This window comes from Gossypium arboreum, chromosome 4, assembly GCF_025698485.1.
Source record: "Gossypium arboreum isolate Shixiya-1 chromosome 4, ASM2569848v2, whole genome shotgun sequence".
Lineage (NCBI taxonomy): Eukaryota > Viridiplantae > Streptophyta > Magnoliopsida > Malvales > Malvaceae > Gossypium > Gossypium arboreum.
In genome coordinates, this window is record NC_069073.1 from 36,446,436 (window position 1) to 36,465,924 (window position 19,489).

The 19,489-nt window shown below is 36.0% G+C and overlaps 1 protein-coding gene and 1 non-coding gene across 2 annotated transcripts; both read right to left on the reverse strand.

Moving 5' to 3' along the window:
- Positions 1-15,878: 15,878 nt before the first annotated feature.
- LOC128292402 (small nucleolar RNA R71) lies at positions 15,879-15,985 on the reverse strand. The gene has a single exon (XR_008282387.1). It is a non-coding gene; the product is annotated as a small nucleolar RNA R71 (small nucleolar RNA).
- A 783-nt stretch (positions 15,986-16,768) lies between these two features.
- LOC108481420 (uncharacterized) lies at positions 16,769-19,250 on the reverse strand. The gene is made up of 4 exons (XM_017784562.1): positions 19,008-19,250; positions 18,717-18,824; positions 17,112-17,169; positions 16,769-16,779 (listed from the first exon to the last, which is right to left on the reverse strand). The coding sequence occupies exons 1-4, from the start codon at positions 19,248-19,250 to the stop codon at positions 16,769-16,771; spliced, it is 420 nt and encodes a 139-aa protein (XP_017640051.1).
- Positions 19,251-19,489: the final 239 nt, after the last annotated feature.

Here is a 19,489-nt window from a genome sequence, read left to right on the forward strand (position 1 = left end):
TCCTTTTTTCATCTCTTTTGGCCGAAATTCTCTAAGGAAGGAGGAAGGAGTTTTTGCTTCATGTTTGGTTTGGAAGAGGATTAGGAGGAGATTTGGCCATACTTGCATCTAGATTAAGGTATGTTTGAGGTTGTGCCATGAGATTCATGCATGTTCTTAGTTGCTAGCTTGAGTTCTAATTAGTCCATGGTTCAAAACTTTGCTATATCATGGGGATGATATTCAGCCAAGGTAGATTTTGTGTTAATGCCATTGCATGCTAAATATGAAGCTTGTTAAGGATACATGTGATGGTGGATTGATGACTCTTGGATTTTCTTTTTAGCATTTTGAGTAAGACATTAAGTTTTGGAATTGATGGAATGGAGAGTATGCTTAAGTTGTGTTATGAACAACTATGTGTTAAATCGAGGTTTGCTAAGCTAGCTATTAAGGTGAAGTGCAATGTTAGTGATTGATTAATAGTGTATATACATGTATGCATATTCGCCATCAAATTAAGAGCATAGGTGATGATGAGTCTATGCTTTGTACATTCGGCCATATATATATATACATGCATGTGTGATTGGATTATTGATAGTAGGGCTATAGCATGTGGTTATGAGCCGAATAGCTAAGAGCATGAGGCAGCAAGATAAAAATTTTACCATGCCGTTCGTATGTCATAAAATCATTAAAATGTGAATATCAATATGTGTAGCAAAGCGGTTGAATGAGTTAATTTATTTGTTTAAGCTCAAGATCCTAAAGGAGAGGCGTCCAACAAGGGAAATCGAAGGTCATCGAGTAGCCGACTTGGAATTATTTTACACCACACAAGGTAGGTCACTAAGCATATATTTTGTATTGATTTAAATAGACATAATGCCTATGTAATTATGCCGAAAGGAATGATAAATTTATATACATGTATGTATGTGGTGATGAAAGTATTGAATGAAAAGAAAAGAGGTGAGATGCATCGAGTTGTTGATTTCGGCACTAAGTGTGCGGGTATAAACATTTGTGATCATGAGAATGGCACTAAGTGTACGGGTTTAAAATTTGTACAGCACTAAGTGTGCGAGTTTGATCATATAACACTAAGTGTGCGAGTTGATTATATAGCACTAAGTGTGCGGACTCACTATATGCTTTTGAATCACTATTGACACTGAGTGTGCGACATTATTGAGTTGATCACGGACAGCGGATCGGGTAAGTACCTTGAGTTCATGGCTAATAGGCACTATGTTTATATTTGGAGTTGAGCTTGGTAAGTTCTGAACCTATGCGACAATTCAAATTGAAGTCACGTACATAAGAATTATCATGGAATAAGTGAAAGGTCATGTAGATGTATGATTGTAACGAAAACAAAATGGTGTATAAAAATGCCTCAAATATCCTATTGATTAGTATATGGAATGTGAATGTGTAACTTGGTATGAGATTGAATCGAAAGGTCTAAGGAACTATGGTATAGTTCGGTTTGAATGGAGTAATTAGCCTCGTTCCATTTTGTTTCCTCTTGTGATAATGCTATTAATGGTTGGTAGTGCATTGCTTATTACTTACTGAGTTATATACTCATTCAGTGTTTGCTTGTCACCTATTTTAGGTTTCTTGGACTCGACTTTTTGCGTATTCGGGACCGTCATCGAAGTCATCACACCGGCTAACAACTTTTGGTATTTTCTTCGTAGTTGGTCCAGGAGTACATTTCGGCATGTATAGGCTATTATGCTTTGTTGAAATTGGTATGTAAACTTTTAGCCATGCGAAAATGGTGTAAATGTTCGGTTGGAATTGGTTTTGTGATGTTTGGACACAAGTCATGGTTATAATTTGGGACATGCATGATGAATTATTAGTTAAATCAAGGAAAAGTCATGAAATAGGCATAGTTTGTTTTAGTAACAGATGCTGACAGTAGCAGTGGTGTGGATGTGAAAAATCACTAAAAATAGCACGAATGGAATTAAATAGTGAATAAATTATGTAAATTAGCCTTGATGAATCTACTTTCATATGGAAGAAACGAAACGGTCAAATGAGTTGTATCCTAAGAGATATTTAGGTATTCGTGAAATAGGGCCAGAACGGTTTCTGGATTCCGTGTTCCGACTTTGGAAATTCATTATAAATTAACCAGAGATAATTAGGAGTCATAACATATATTTATAGATTCCTCTTTGAGTCTAGTTTCTATAGAAAGAAACGGCATCAGGATTGAAGCCCTTCACAGGGAGATATTCAAGTTGTAACGCACGAAGGTCAGTGTAGTCGACCCCTGTAACATGGGAGACTTTAACTAATAAACTGTACTAATTGGCTGGACCAAAAACTCTAGAAAAAAATATGTAGATGGATACATGAGTCCAGTTTTAGGGAAAAATTACGAAACTGATTTTTGAGTTTTGAAACTCCAGATATGATTTTTAAGGCGACAGTGACGCAGTAACCAGCTTGTCTGGAAATTTTTTTTATGGACTGTGAAAACAATTAAGTTAAGTCTGTGTGCACCTTATATTCGACTCCGGTAACGGATTCGGGTACGGGGTGTTACAATGCAAGTAATACATCATAAGGAAATGTACTTTACCATATTCTCATGATCAGGATTCATTCCGTTACAACTTACCTTAAGTTCCTCATTTCGCGAATTTAATAAATCATAAGTTAAAGTACATACCTATACCATATCGTAATAATTTCATACTTAGTCTAATCGTTTTCATACCCAACAAACCACTCGGAATAATATTATCAGATACACGGGAAACCTTGCACTCAAGGCACCACAGATGTAGCTATTGCTACCTTTGTCCCATAACACATATGTGCTCGCTCTCGAGCTATCAGGCTTGCTCACACAAGCTGTCAATCGAGACGTAGCTGCACAGTGCTACTCACACAAGCTATCAAGTAACCTCAACATATGTCAATATAATCAGCCACCGGTAAGATGTACAGGACCACTACCTAGAATCACATAACATAAAACCCTAGTGATATGTCACTTGTATCTTAATCTATTCCTAAGGTTCAATTGGGATTTCTCGCTTGTTAAATGTCGTCAAATATGTCCATAAGATTGACTACACAATTCATGCATAAATTAAAGCATTTAAAATAAATTTAAAGTAAAGCTTATTTAACATACGAACTTACCTCGGTTACAAAAACAGCCAAAAGGACCTATTCGTCAAATACTTTGTTTTTCCCCCGATCTACACCCGAACTTCATTTTTTTTTTATCTATAATACCACATTTAACTTATTTAATCATCACATTATTCAATTCAGCCCAAAAACACATTATGGTAAATTTTACATTTTTGCCCCTAACTTTTCAACATTTTACGATTTAGTCCCTAGTCTCGTAAAATGAATTTCATTCAATTTCATCACAACCCAAGCTTAGCCAATTGTTTTTTATGATCATAACAGCCCACATTTTTCATTTATTCACATTTTTATACACATTTTATAGACTTTTACAAATAAGTCCCTATTTAACGTTTTTATCGAAAATCACTTTACAAACGTTGTTTAACTAACAATGAACATGCATTTTATACCATAAAACATCAAAATACACACATATTCATTAGGTTCAAATTTTAAACTTTAATCCTTCTTCAAATTAGTCCTTGGAAAAGCTAGATTAGGTCGAGACAACTTAAAAAACATAAAAATATTAAAAAAGGGGCAAGAACGGACTTACAATCGAGCTTGAAAGTGGCTAAAACCCTAACTATTGAATCCCTTGAAATTTTAGCTCTAAGGATGAAATTGAAGAAGATGACATCTTTTATTTTAGTTATTTTGTCTTTTTAACTAGATTACCAAAATGTCATTCACTTAAACTTTGAAATTTTTCCTAACCATATCCATTTTTGTCCATAATAAGATATAATGGTCTAATTAGTATTTAAGGACCTCTAATTTATAATTTCATAACAATTTAGTACATTTAGCCTATAGAACTCAAATTTTGCACCTATTGCAATTTAGACCTTCTAGTCAAATTGAGTACTCAATCGATAAAATTTCTTAACGAAATTTTCACACAATTATTCTATCACTCTATAGACCTTAAAGAAACAATAAAAAAATATTTCTACTTTGGATTTGTGGTCCTAAAACTACTGTTCTGATTTGACCCAAAAATGGGTTGTTACATAAGTTAAAACGACACTCAGGTTTAGTTAAGGGAGAGTTATCGTCCTTCTTAAGAATGAGGGCTAAAAGTAGATGAAATACATTTCTATAAGATGAGTTTGAAACCCTGATTTCTGCTAGTAATTTCCCCTCCCATCAAGGTAAGTTTCATGACTCTACTTGTCAAAAGAACACAGATCTATAAGAATGCTTAGAGAAATAGGGCTTAGTGATGTGTCTGGGTTTAAAGTGATGATAAAGGTTACCCAAATGGGTTCTACCAAAGTGTCTCTATTTATCAAGAGCAAAAGAAGCTATAGCATCTAACCAAATGATGGATCTGGAGCCCAAGCTGTCGATTTCACAAGGAAAGACTAGACTTGAAGTTTAAACTACCTTTGAGGTCATCAGGTGAGTCCCTAAGCTGACTCTTGCATGTGTACTATACCTTTTGGAAATTTCTATGCAAAATAACCAAATCATAAAATTTAAGGTAGAAAAGTGAGATGACACGATTTTTATATGGAATGTAAGGTTTATGAACTTGTATGTATGGATTACACGAAAAATAATGGTCTAAGTATGAAACATGGAATTTGGAGTTAAAGAATGTTTATGTCTATATAACCGGAATGTGTGTATGTGTTTAGAAAATATGAATGAGTCTAACATAAAGGAGTCTAATATGAATAAGTCTTTTATGAAAGTATCTTTCATAAGCAAGTCTGGTATGGACAAGTCAGTGTATGGTGTGTTTGTGTCTTTCTCCGGAGTCATCTAAAGGGGTTCGTTGGGACTAAAAATATGAAACTCTGGCTAAAGGGGTCTAATGGGACTAAAAACATGAATCTATGAAGGGACAAGTCCATGAAAATGGCATCTTGGTGAAAGGACCATATCGTGTAAGGCCATAGTTGGGCTATGGCATTATATGGGAAAATTTAAAGAAAGGTTATTGCCTAATTTGGCTTTCTGTGTGTCCCATGATAATGGGGGCAAACTTCAAAAAATGTGAGTCTAAGCAAATCTCTATTGTTTAAAACACCATTAAGGAAAGCCTTTGTGGCAAACCTGTTAAAGGACAACCATTGTGGAGAACCTATTAAGGGAAAACCTTTGTGGAAAAACTTGTAACGCCCTAAAAATCTCGAAATCTTGAATTTTTCTTTTTATGCTTAATAATTCCGATTAAGTGCTAATTACGCAAAGGTAGGTCTTGGTCAAGGTTTGAGTTTGAATTAAGGGGTAGAAGAAATTATAAGTTAATTATTAAAAGAATCAGGGTTGGCAAGTAGTTGGGCTTTTAAATAAAGATAGGGGAAAATAGCAGCAAAGAGCCTAGTAGAAGAGTGGCTAAGTGACACCGCTTAGAGTGTAGGGAGGTGGCGTTAATAGCTAGCAAAGAGGTCTAAGGTTCGAATCCTAGCTTAGTGTTTTTAGAAGTTTAATTTTGACCTTCTAGAAGGATGGAAGTGGTGTGAAAGTGGACTCCAAGGGAAGTGTTTAGGAGAGAAAATTAAGGAGAGGATCAAGGGGTTATTAGAGAGAAAAACGAGGAGATGAGAAGGGAAAAGTGATGGATCCAAATGGGGAATTGAGCACGGGAAAATTCGGCTATAAGGCTTATAAATAGGTGTCGAATGCTAGGGTATGAAGCTAATGACCGAATTTCCTTCACCTTGTTACTAGAAACTCTTTTCTCTAAAAGCCGAAAACCCTCTGCCTTTCTTTTCTTTTTCTCCTTCCTTGTGCCGAATTCTATTCTTCCTCTACCTCATTGCTAAATTTTCTTTCTTTTTCCTTGGAGCCGAATAACCCTCTTTTTCCATACAAAATCGTAAAGGGTCGAATCTCTTTGGCCGAATACCCTTGGTGCAATCACTACTCCTACTTTGGTCAAATCTAGTGTAAGTGTTGTTCTCCCAATCAATTTCTTTGCTAAGTATTGAATATTGTCCCTCACTCTTTCTAATCAACTGTGGTAGGGAATTAGTATCGGATCTCGGATCTTAGCTCATTTCCGAATTGCCCCTTAGGTGTTGCGGTTTTGGTAAGTATTTCTCATCCATTGGCTAAGGTTGGCCAAATAGCCATAGTAAGGTAAGGGGACTTGTGTTGGATATGAGTCACCTATTATTCTGGTTTTAATAGTTTCGATTGGTGCAGATCTAGGAGTTGATTGTGGTTAGTGAAGGGGTTGTTATACTTATCGTACAAGGTAAGGTTAAGGTGAGATTTCGACTTTTGGTAAAGTATTCGATAAGTATGCTAGATTAATCTTTGAGTGATATCGATAGTAGGTTTGGGCTGAGGAAATCACAGTACGCTTGCCTACCAGGTGTGTACATACACTGCATGTAACACCCCAATCCCGTGACCGTTACCGGAAATCGAACACGAGGTGTTACCGAGCTTACTTCATTTATTTCCCCCTATTTATTTATTTTTTGTTCCAGGCAAGCTGGCTAACTGTATCGTAGTCGCTTTAAAAATCATATCTTGAGTTCTGGATCTCGAAATCCAATTCCGTAAATTTTCTTAGAAACTAGACTCATATATCTATATGGGGGAATTTTTGTAGAATTTTTGGTTGGGCCAATTAGTATAGTTTATTCATTAAAGTCTCCCCTGTTTCAAGGTTCGACTACACTGACCTCTGTACCTTACGATTTAAATATCTCCCTGTAAGGGGCTTCAATGCCTATTCCGTTTGTCTCTAATGAAACTAGACTTGATAATGAATCTTTACATATAAGGCATGACCTCTAATTATCTCGATAAAATTTACGGTGAATTTTCTAAGTCGAAACAGGGGATCCAGAAATCGCTCTGGCCCTGTTTCACAAGAATTTAATTATCTCCTAACATACAGCTCATATGGTAGTTTCGTTTCTTCCATATGGAAATAGACTCATCAAGATTCGATTACATAATTTATTCATTATTTAATTCCATTTCTACTATTTTTAGTGATTTTTCAATCTCACATCACTGCTGCTGTCAGCATCTGTTACTAAAGCAAACTATGCCCATTTCATGATTTTTCCTTGATCTAACTAATAATTCATCATACATATTACAAATTATGACCATGACTAGCCATGCCAAAGGTTAATCATCACCGAGCATCTCCCTACTACACTATTACCAAATCATGAATTTAACACCGAAAATAATCAGCCATGACATATGGCATGATAATCGAGTAGGCCTCAACCAATACTCAACCAAAACCGAATTACCAAGACTTGTGTCCAAACATCATAGAACCAAATCCAACCGAACATTATGCCATTTTCGCATGGCTAAAGTTTACATACCAAATTTCAACAAAACATAATAGCCTATACATGCCGAAATGTTCTCCTAGACCAACTAAAAGAAGATACCAAAAGTTGCTAGCCGGTGTGATGACTTCGATGACGGTCCCGAGTACGCAAAAAGTCGAGTCCAAGAAACCTAAAATAGGTGACAAGCAAACACCGAATGAGTATATAACTCAGTAAGTCATAAGCTTTACACTACCATCCATTAATAAAATTTTCACAAGAGGAAACAATGAAATGAGGCTAAGTACTCCATCCATACCGAACTATGCCATAGTTTCTTAGACCTTACGATTCAATCTCATTCCAAGTCCTACATTGACATTTCATACGCTATTCAATAGAGTAATTGAGGCATTTCCATACATCATTTTATTTTCGTTACAATCATACAACTAAACGAACTTTCACCTATTCCACGATGAACCTTATGTACGTGACTTCAATTATAATCATCACATAGGTTCAAAACTTACCACGCTCAACTCCAAATATAAACATAGCACCTATTAGCCATGAACTCAAGGTACTTACCCTTTCCGCTGTCCAAAATCGACTCGGTAAGGTCGCACCCTTAATGTAAATAATCTATAGAAAATACATAGTGGGTTCGCACACATAGTGCTTAATAATCAGCCGCGCACACTTAGTGCCATATACTTTAAACTCGCACACTTAGTGCCATGCATTTCAAGCTCGCACACTTAGTGCCATGCATTTCAAGCTCGCACACTCAGTACCAATCTCTCAACCGTGAACACTTATTGCCCGCACACTTAGTGCCGAAAACCAACCACTCTATACGCTTCACTTCTTTTTTTACATTCGACAATTTCATCTCTACATACATATACATTTGTATACATTTCACCTCATTAAACACAATTGCATAGGTATTACGATCGTTTAAATCAATACCACATATATGCTTAATGACTTACCTTGTGTTGGGTAGAACGGTTCCAACTCGGCTATTCGATTGCTTTCTCCTTTCCTTTATCCGATATAGTTCCCCTTTGCTCTTGAGCTTAATTTAACAATTAAATTGATTTAATCATTTTGAATATCAAAGAGAAATTCAAGGTACTCAACCCTTATTTTTAATAATAAGACCAACCATACACCTATAATAACATCCAATTCATTAATTATTTTAGCACACGCATGGCACATAAGGTTAACTAAAGCTACATTCACTTATAAGATAGCACCCTTAATGAGCTCATACCATGACTATACCTAACCGAATTCAAATAGAGAATTTAGTACAATTACACATTCTTACTAATGTATAATTCTAGCATGCTTTAAATATTTTATACACCTCATTCGGCCCTAACCATTCACTTAACTTATATGTACAAATTCCATCTCAAAATTAAGAGTTGCAACTACAATTAGGTTACAACAATGCCCATCAATGACCGAATGCTTAAGCACAACTATACTAAAATTTATCCAACATCATTTTAATTTGCCCTTCACTATTTTTTTTCTAATCATCAAATACAAAGTGATTTACATATATATATTAAACCAACCTTGCTAGCACACAATATTCCTTAACCGAATGTCATAAACCCAAGCCACACATTTTTTCATTAAGACCCTTCAATGACCACATTCTGTACCCCCTTATGAACAAACCAATTTCAACCTTCAAGAAAAAGTATATGTACCAAGAGCTTCAAACTACTTGGCCGAATATCAAACCTCTAAACAACCAAACTTAATCCATGGAATGAGTAGAACTTGAACTAATCACCTTATTTATACCTAAATTTCCAAGAATTTCAAAGTGCTTACCTCTTCCTAAGCATCATCCAAGCCAAATCATGAACAAAAGAATTCCTTTCTTCTTCCTTCCTCAAGTCACGGCAATGGAGAAGAAAGATGAGCATTCCTTCATTTTTTTCATTTTTACCTTCTTTTACTAACAATATTTTATCTCCAATAACCCAATTTCTTATTATAATATCTAATTAACATATATATTGCCCATCAACAATCCATCTTGGCCGCCACTACAAAGGAATTGGGGAATTTGACATGCAAGTCCACCCTTGTGTCATCATGCATTAACAAGCCATTTAAAATTAGCCTATCATATTTCACCATGTCTCATATTGATCCCTATTTAATAATTTCTCATGCAATTGGCAAAATTAGAGAATGAAACTTCCACATACTCATGTACACACATAATAAGCATAAAATATAGCAATTAATTATTTTTATGACTCAGTTTTGTGGTCCCGAAACCACTTTCCGACTAGGGTCACATTAGGGCTGTCACACTGCACACACACAATGAATCGGTAAAAGCCGAAATACCGAAATACCAAAAAGTCGAAAAGCTAAAATGTCGAAAAGCCGAAAGTTGGGCTACGGTAGTCACACGAGTGCGCAAACACTCGTGGAGAGGAAACCGATAGGTTGCCTGAGGCCCACGGGCGATTCTATGGACTTGGGTTGAGAATTGGCCAAATAGGCCAGAATGGGCTAAATGGGTCTGATGGGCTGTTAGGCCCATAATAGGCAAAGATCGTTAAGTGATGCTATGTGTTAGGAGATTTGTATGTGAGCATGAGTATAATATGATTTGGGCCTAATGGGCCATATAGATGTGAATTGGGCCTATTGGGCCATAAGAATATGAATTGGGCTAGATGGGCCATATGCATGTATGTAGGGGTATTGGGCCTAATATATGATGACTACATAAAACTTAATTAATTAACTGATATCTACATAAAACTTAATTAATTAATTAAGACCGTGGACAAGTCATAGGGTTAAGGTGTGGAAACGGGTATATGCATGTCTAGGATTAGATCTAGGGAGAGCTTGGTACTTAAGTGGTCTTAATGACCCACCTCCTCTTCTTTGGAATCCTACCTGGTGCATAGTATTCATTCATCTTAGCTCGCAGGACTTGTTCACGGGTCAAGGTAAGTGAAAGCCATAATTAAAAGAAAATTACCAAAATGCCCCTAAGGGAGAAAATGACCAAAATACCCCTAGGTGTTGAATGTAAGTTTTATGGATGTGACATGCATACATATGATGTTCTGCTTAGGTTGCATATAGGATGGGAACTATGGAACGGAGGAAGTATATGAGGATCGCATGGTTGCCTGACAATTGTGGATCCACCGTCGGCTTTTAAAGCCCAATATGTAAATGAAGGTAGTTCCGCAACCGGGCTACCATTGGTGTGTGGGCTGGGTGGGTCGATATTTATATCCCCACATGGTGTGTCGGGGGACGGAGCTAGAGTGTAGCAGATGGATAATTTGGATGGGATTGCATTGCATGTTTGATGTATGATGATTTTTGAATGCTTGTTTTCTGTCGAGGGTTGTACACACTGAGTTTGCGAAAACTCACCCCCTCTTCTATTTTATTTTCAAGTGATGCTCAGTAGACATTTCGATGTTTGGAGGGACTCTGGGTGGCCAGCTAGCAAGACAAAAATTGGACTTATTTTTTAAGCTTATAAGTTTTATTTTATTAAGTATGTTTCAGATTAGATTGTAATAAGGTTTTCATTATGCTATGGTTACTTGAACTATTATTACTATTTTCATTATAATTACAAGAAGTTGAACATGGGTTTCCTAAATTATAGTATGCTTTCTATGCTTCCGCAACTCAATTTTTAAATGATAAGTTTTCTTAAATCAAATGTTTTAAACAAGGCTTTCGTAACTGCAAGGTGTGTTTATTTCTAAGTTAACTAAGGTTTCTTTTGTTTAAGAAGAGTTTTCAATGAAAACACGATTTTCGCTAAAACACTTCAATATGACACGCCAAATTCGGTCATAATGTCTGGGCCGATTTTGGGGTTTTACAAAACTCTAGAAAAAGCCATTGTGGTGAACCTGTTAAAGGACAACCTTTTTTGTAAAACCTTGGAAAGGTAAGCCTTTGTGGTGAACCTGTTAAAGGATAACCTTTGTGGAAAAACTCTAGAAAGGTAACCCTTTGCTAGGAACCTGTTAAAGGATAGCCTTTATGGAAAAACTTTGGAAAGGTAAGCCGTTGTGGAAAAACTGTTACAGGACAACCTTTGTGGCAAAACTCTAGAAAGGTGAGCCTTTCTGGAAAAACCCTAAAAAGGTGAGCTTTTGTGGCGAACCCCTCAAAGAATGCCTTTGTGGCAAATATCTGAAAAGAAAGCCTATGTGGCGAGTACTAAATAAAAAGGAATCCTTCACAGAAAACATATGAAAGGAAACACCTTTGTGACAATATCTGTTAAAGGATAAGCTTTTTTGGTGATCTCATTTCAAGGAAAGCCTCCGTGGAAATCTTTAGACATGAAAGTCCTTGTGGCTACCTCTGTAAAGGAACACCTTCGTGGCACAATTTATGAACATGATGCCTTCGTGGAAAAGTTTTGTAAAGAAAAGCCTTTGTCCATCTAAGTAAAGAAATGCCTTCACAATAAATTCTAAATGAATGATTCTCTGAAGGTATAGTAAAGAAAGAACTCTAAAGATATGGTAAGTGTAAGAAACCCTAGAGAAATAATTTATGGGACAAGTAGAAGGAACTAAGGTATCCAGTGAACTCTGAAAGAAAGGCTCTGTATGAAGACAAAATGGCGAACCCCGCATAGTTACAATAAATTAACAATGAGGTTAGAGTGTGTCAAAATATGTGACAAATCCAAGATTTGTGTTAAAGGTATCTATAAACAGTATTCTAAATTAAGGAAGATCTAGACCAACTCTATGTTAAATAATTAGCATAGTCTACCTCACCCCAAAGGAAATGGTAACATCAATAAGTATGAAATAAGATTTTAATTTTGTTAATAAGGTAAACAAAATAGCTAAGGACCATGTAAAGGTAAGATTTAAAAAGGGATACAGAAAATGATGGGATTGTAAGAATAGTATACTTAAAGGAAAGAAACGATAATTTGATTTTGAACTTGAATTCTGAAGCCTAAAACGGTGAAGGCTTAATGAGTATATAAGGAAGATACCTTAAAGACACTGAGAGGAAGGCAAAGGTCTAGAAAAGAAAAGAGTAATTACAGTCTGTTAAAGGAAATCTTTAGTGAAGTACCCATTAGAAGGAATAAGGAAAAGTCAGAGGATAAAGGAAGGACATGTGAAGCATCTATTACACTTTGATGTAATGAATCAAGTATTTAAGGTTTAAGTCACTAAGTTCTTCTGAATTTAAAAAGATTATTTTCTATTTCAGGTTGCAAAGAAGTATGTGCCGAGGGAAGACTCCAAGGCTACGCCAAAGGAGTGGTGTGATGGGCGTTATGCATATAGAGGAAGTTAAGTGGTGTATTCAAGTCTAAGCATAAGTTATTAATTAGTAATCCAAAGTGTTTCAGTAGGTTGAGAGATTATTGAAATTTTATTACCACAAATTGTATCTATAACCATGAATTTTACACTCATAACAAAACTTGACATATTCCATAACGACCTAATGGTCAGGGGTGTCAGAAAGTGTATTTCTGGGACTTCGTTTCTGTAAACCGGACTCATGAATATTTTTATTAAATATTTATGAAGTTAGTTGTGTAGCTAATTAAATTTTTGGATTAGTAAATTTCATGAAATTTGGAGTTATTAAGGTACAGGAACTAGATTGCTTAAGGGTTAAAAGTTGAATTGTAGATATAAATAAATTAAAGGGACTAAAAAAGTAATTATTCCATTGTTTCACTAAAGTGGACGACAATAATGTACAATTTTATATATGTATATGTTATGATAGTTAATATATGTATATATGTTATATAATAATAATAATAATAATAATAATAATAATAATAATAATAATAATAATAATAATAATAATAAAAGAAAGAATAAAGAAATAGAAAGAGAATTGCATGCAAATTGAAGAAAAGAAAAGAAAGAAACAAAGAGGCTGACAGCACCAAGAGCTTCAAACTTTTAAATTTTAATTATTTAGTTAATTTAATTTAATTTTTTTTGTAATTTTTACGTTTTTGAAATCCCCGATACTTAGGGCTACCCGACCCATGTTGTAATTTTTAGTATTGTTTAAGATTTTAGATGTTGACATTGTTGAATAGTTTAGGTATTAGGGATTAAATAAAGAGATTTTTAAGTTGAAAATGGAGAAGGACTAAATTGTGGAATAAATTGTTGATTTTGAGCAATAGAGACTAAATTGTGAAAAATTCAAAATTAAGGGGGTCAAATTGGAAAAGAGGAAGTTAAATTTAGTTGGAGTGAAATTAGTATAAAAATATAAACACCTTTTTACTTAGAATTTATGAAAGTTTCGAGCATAAGTTTGTAAATTCTCATAATTAGGTGTTAATTTTTACAAAATTTTGCTATTTTATTCTACATGCTAATTTTTGTCTGCTCAATTTGTTGCGGTTGGACTACTGATTTGATAAATATGGAAGCCAATAAAAACATTCATGAACATGAACTAAAATCCATTTTATGTTGATGGCAAGACAACAAATTTGACCTATAAAAAAAGATTAAATCTAGCCAAAATTCATTTGCTGAAAAGGGCTAGTCTGCTAATAAGTTAGGTTGCCAAAACCATCCAATAGGGGGAGAAGAGCCCAATTCGGCTTAGGCATTAAGAGAAGCCCAAATTAGCTTTGGAATAATTGAAGTGAAGGTCCCTATAGGTGTGAAAAAAATAAAAAAATTAGCCCTCAACTAAAACCTTGATTATCGTCCAACCCTTTGCATGGTTCATGCATGAAATCGAGTATAAATCAAGCAACCACTCAACCCTCATTCCACAATTTATGGTCAGCCAAGTAAAAGAGAAATCCAAGGGACCTCCATGCTATTTTTAGAAAAATCCCAAGCCATTCATCTAGTATAAGTACCACCCCTCATCTCCCATTTCAATCATCCTTTAATTCACATTTCTATCATATTTCTTTCCTCTCTTCCACGCATAAACCATCCATTTCCCCACTTCCCTTTATCTAGCATTTCCCTTGATAAAAAATCTTTTGGTTGGCCACCTTGAGGAGAAATTTGCAAAGGCGCAATCATGAGAATCGAAGGAAGCAGCCACAATCGGTCTTCAGAGAATCGTCAAAATCATCAAGATTTTCTTCTTCATTATTTTTTAAATTTTTTTCTTAGTTATTCAACATGTTGGGAAAATTTTTTTAATGTTTTTCAATTAATAATGATGAATTAATTTTTTTTAGCTGGAATTAAGATTCATTTGATTCATGTTTATGATGTTCTGTGCCTCAGTTGATCAATCTTGATTAGATGGTGATTAATGGACATGATAATTAGAAGGTGCATGCTTAGTTTAGATCCTGATTCAATTAAATTAAAGATTCATAATAACTCGGGAGAGTTCTATTACCTTGCATAACTTTAGGTTTTTATGATTAAATTGTTTCAAACCTGACCCATCCCTATTACTTCACATAAATTCTAAGGGATCCTTAGTTAAATATGGACATAGAAATATACATGTTTTTCTAAGTATTAAAATTTCAGATGAACTTATATTAGATTCCAAGTTAATGAATGATTGAGTTGCCATGGAATTTTTCTGGATCATTGTTAAACATGATGAAGAATGAATTGAGTCAAATGTTGTAGTTATTCTAGCTTATTCATGTTATTGTTGTTAATACTTGTGAAATTGTTGCTAAACCATTTCATTGGATTTCTCATCTCATTTGCATTTTGGTTAATTCGCATTTAGTTAATTAATTTAATTTAACATCCATGATCCCAATTTATTGTGTTTTATTTACCAACTTTTAAATTCATAATTTTGCAATTATTTGGTTAACAAATACAGTCCATGTGGAGACGATAACTCTTTTACTTACTTATTACTTGATAACGACTGTGTACACTTGCACATTACATCATGAACCAAATTTTTGGGGCCATTGTCTAGGACTGTTACCTTAGTCAATATTTGTGAAATTATTCTTTGCAATTTGGTTTTATTTTATTTTATTTTATATTTTACTTTAATTTTTTGTGATTTTCTTTTCAAGTGTTTATGAGCATTGATTGAATTATCGACTTACTCTTATTAGACCCTGAAATCTAGCGGACAATTAGACAAATGAGACAAGAAAGGCTAGCCCAAACACAAGCCACAGAAATGGATGCTCTACAACATGTTCAAGGAGGAGCTTTTGCTTGTAATGTTCGCAATCTGATCATTACTGTTGATGACGAAAACTGCACCATTCAATAATATGCCATTCCTCTCATCAACAAGCATAATCTGAGTATTGTGACACTTGAAATTAAGGCTCTGTAATTTGAAATAAAGCCCTTGATGTTCCAAATACTTCAAAAAATGTCCAGCTCTGTAACTACATGGAAAAAGTTGGTTAAACGTTTCTTAATGAAATAATTGCCCCCATCTCTGGCTACCAAGTTCTGAAATGAAATCACTTCATTCCAACAACTTCACGAATAATCTTTATATGAGGCATGGGACTGATTCAAGGAGATATTATGAAAGTGCCCCCACCATGGTATTCCTTATTGTGTTCAAATAGAGACTTTCTACATTAGTCTTAATGCTCGTACTAGAATGCTGGTGGACGCTTTGACAAATGGAGGCCTTCTTTTTGAGTCTTACAACAAGGCTTACGAGATTATTGGAAGAATTGCCAACAATAACTACCAGTGACTAGCCAACCGAGCAGCCTCAAGAAGACAAGTAAAAGGAGTACATGAAGTTGATGCTCTCAATTCACTTGCAGCTCAGGTATCTTCTCTATCCTCAATGCTTAAGAATTTTTCTTCTACCAGTCTTAATAATGTTGTAGCCCAGCCAAAAATTCAATTTGAAAATGTTTCTTGTAACACCCTAAACCCGGCCTAGACGTTAGGGCCGCATCTGTGATGTCACATTGAAGTGAGTTTTGAAATCTGCAGATTTAGTAGAAAAACTTGTTTGTGTTAAAACCTCGATTGTGCTATTTTGAAAAACTAACTTGTTTAATCCATTTGCTGAACTATAGGTTCATTTTGTAAAACATGTTCTGCAATAGGTCGTCATTACATTTAAAAAAATACATTGTCGTTGCGGAAGCTTTTTAATCAAGTTGCATAGCATGATAGTTGAAAATTATTTACGTTTTGAAAACCCAAATCCTACGGCTAACAGGTATAAGTCAATTTAATAAAATCCCCAAATTAAAACTTATAACGGCCTTATTGCATTAAATACCTCAAATAAAGCTACTATTCTAATACTCAAACGAAATCATAAATAATGGTGTGGCCGTCTCTGAATCCCTCGCAGCATCGACCCTCCTAAGGGTTACCTGCACAGTAAAGCAGAAAATGTGAGTTATGAAACTCAGTGTGTAATCCATATTAATCAATCAGTCAAACATGCAATGTTGAACAGTCTGGGCCTAAGCCCATATCAGTCGCATTATCAGTGTGAGCATTAGCCCATTATAGTAGCAGTATCAGTATGAGCCTTAGCCCAATTCAATACAGTATCAGAAATGCATACAGATATCCTACCCATCCATCCTCTACACTCCACTCCGTCCAGCCTTAAACTCCATGTGGGGATAAAATCGACCCACCTATCGCTACACTCCAGAATATAGTACCTATCTCGACACTAATAGTAGTTGCAGCAGACCTGCCAGTATAGGCTTATAGCCTTTCAGTACACTTCCTCCAATATCATATATCACACCCTATGTAATGCAACTTAATATAAATGTTCATACAATAAAGATAACGTGCTCAACAGTCAAACAACATATAGGGGTATATCCGTCTTTTACCTTATAGGGGTATAACAGTCACAACATAAATTAGGGTCTAGGTGTACTTACCGACCCAACAGTAGGTCCGCAGTCGTCTCATGCAACTCGTGCAACCTTAACAATTAAACAACAAAAATGGGCCCAGAACCATAATACGGCCCACGAGGGCCCGCACGCGCATGTGGTCCAATAACCCCAAATAATGACCTTAGCCGTGTAAACAACACAGTCGGCCCAATAATCTCCATATATCTGTACAGGTTACCCGTGTAAGGCCCATGAGCTCGTAGGGCCCACACTACCCATTTCGGCCCAGCATGGCCCAAAACGACCCAAGCCCACGATATCGTTCGTGGTGGTCTCCACAATCACATGCTCACGTTTTAGCGGTTAGGTGACCACATGAGCGAGCGTACGCCTGTGTGGCATCGACGATACTAGTTTCCTGGCTTTTGCTGTTTTACGATAGAAATAGTGTGGTTACACATCTTTTTGCGATTTGGATTAATCCATGCTCCAAACGCTCCTATACCTGAAGAATAATCCATAGATCGATCACTCAGTTAACAACTCATGATTAAAAGAAAACAAATGGAATTCCAACGATTATGGTCTTCTTACCAAAAGTCCCCACATTCGCCCCCTTTGTCCTAAGGAAGTTACCAGTCAACTTGACCACTACCTACACAAAAGGCATCATTTTCCAACGTTAGACTCGCACTTAAAGCATATCAACATCACCATCGAACCATACTTACAACAACAACCGAGAAATGTACAGACTATTGAAGTAGCGCACACAGAAGCCCGTATAAGAATAGAACACACTTTCGGTACTAAGAGAAAAGAGGTCCTATGACTGAATTTGCATACTAGAGAATCCCATATTCGGCCAACCACTACTACACCCCTAATTTTACTCCCCAAATCTCTCCACACTCATTCAAACCACACACTCCTCTATGCACCTCCCAAATCTCCTCTTAAAATCTCTCCAACCATCCCACTACTCACACTTTCATTGGAACACAAACTCTAGCCATCCAACACAGTAAAATATTAATCCCCTTTGAATATGCAATGATTTGAACTCAGGTCTTCCAGTAGGAGTAACACGCCACTCTCCCTTGAACCAGCAAGCTTTTTATGACACAACCTAACCATACTTATTTAAGAACTCTACTGTCCAGAGACAAGGTTAATTCAAGCAAAAACAAAATTTTTTCCAAGCCACAGCTTGAACTCAGGACGTCTCTAACACTCCGCAGGACACCTAACTCCCAAAGCAAGCATGCACTTCTACATCACAACAATAAAAATAAATACTTGGTCTTTTGAGGCATTACAACTCTACCCCCTAAAAGAAAATTTCAGCCTCAAAATTTACCTAGTAAAAATAGATGAGGGTATTGTTGTCGCATCTCCTCCTCGGGTTCCCACGTGGCTTCCTTAGAACTGTGATTACGCCATAGCACCTTAACCAGTGGCACAGTCTTTCCCCTCAGAACTTTTACAGCACGGTCTATAATCTGAACTGGCTCCTCCTCCAAGGTCAGATCTGGCCTAAACTCAACCTCATTAGTCTAGACAATATGCGTAGGATCAGAGCGATATCACCTCAGCATAAAAACGTGGAACACATCATGAATCCGATCCAACTCTGGAGGTAACTTAAGTCAATAGGCAACCGGTCCCACACGTTTCAGAATACAGTAACGTCTAATAAATCTAGGGCTCAGCTTGCCCTTCCAACCAAACCTCAGTACCTTCTTCCATGGCAGGACCTTGAGAAACACCAAGTCCCCCATTGAAAACTCGATCTCCTTCCACTTTAGATCTGCATAATACTTTTGTTTGTCTGATGCTGCCTTTTGTCGATCCCGAATCAATCTGACCTTATCCTCGATAGTAGATACTAGCTCCGGATCCAGAACACGCCACTCACTCAACTCAGTCCAACATGAAGAAGTACGACACCTATAACCATATAATGTCTCGTAAGGTGCCATCTGTATGCTAGACTGATAACTATTATTGTATACAAATTCTGCCAACAGTAAGTAATCCTCCCAACTGCCCCGAAAGTCAATCACACAACTCCTCAACATGTCCTCCAATATCTGAATCACCCTCTTTGACTGACCATCTGTCTGAGGATGGAACGCAGTACTGAAGTCCAATCTTGTATCCAATGCCTCGTGCAACTTCTTCCAGAATCGAGACTAAAGCAAGGATCTCTATCGAATAT

Coding starts and splice junctions, on each gene's coding strand:
- LOC108481420 (XM_017784562.1), bottom strand. CDS start 19,250: ATGGCACCTTACGAGACATTATATGGTTATAGGTGTCGTACTTCTTCA. Junction 18,825..19,007: donor AGGTCCTGCCATGGAAGAAG/GTACTGAGGTTT, acceptor CATATTGTCTAG/ACTAATGAGGTTGAGTTTAG. Junction 17,170..18,716: donor AGACTGTGCCACTGGTTAAG/GTGCTATGGCGT, acceptor TGCATTACATAG/GGTGTGATATATGATATTGG.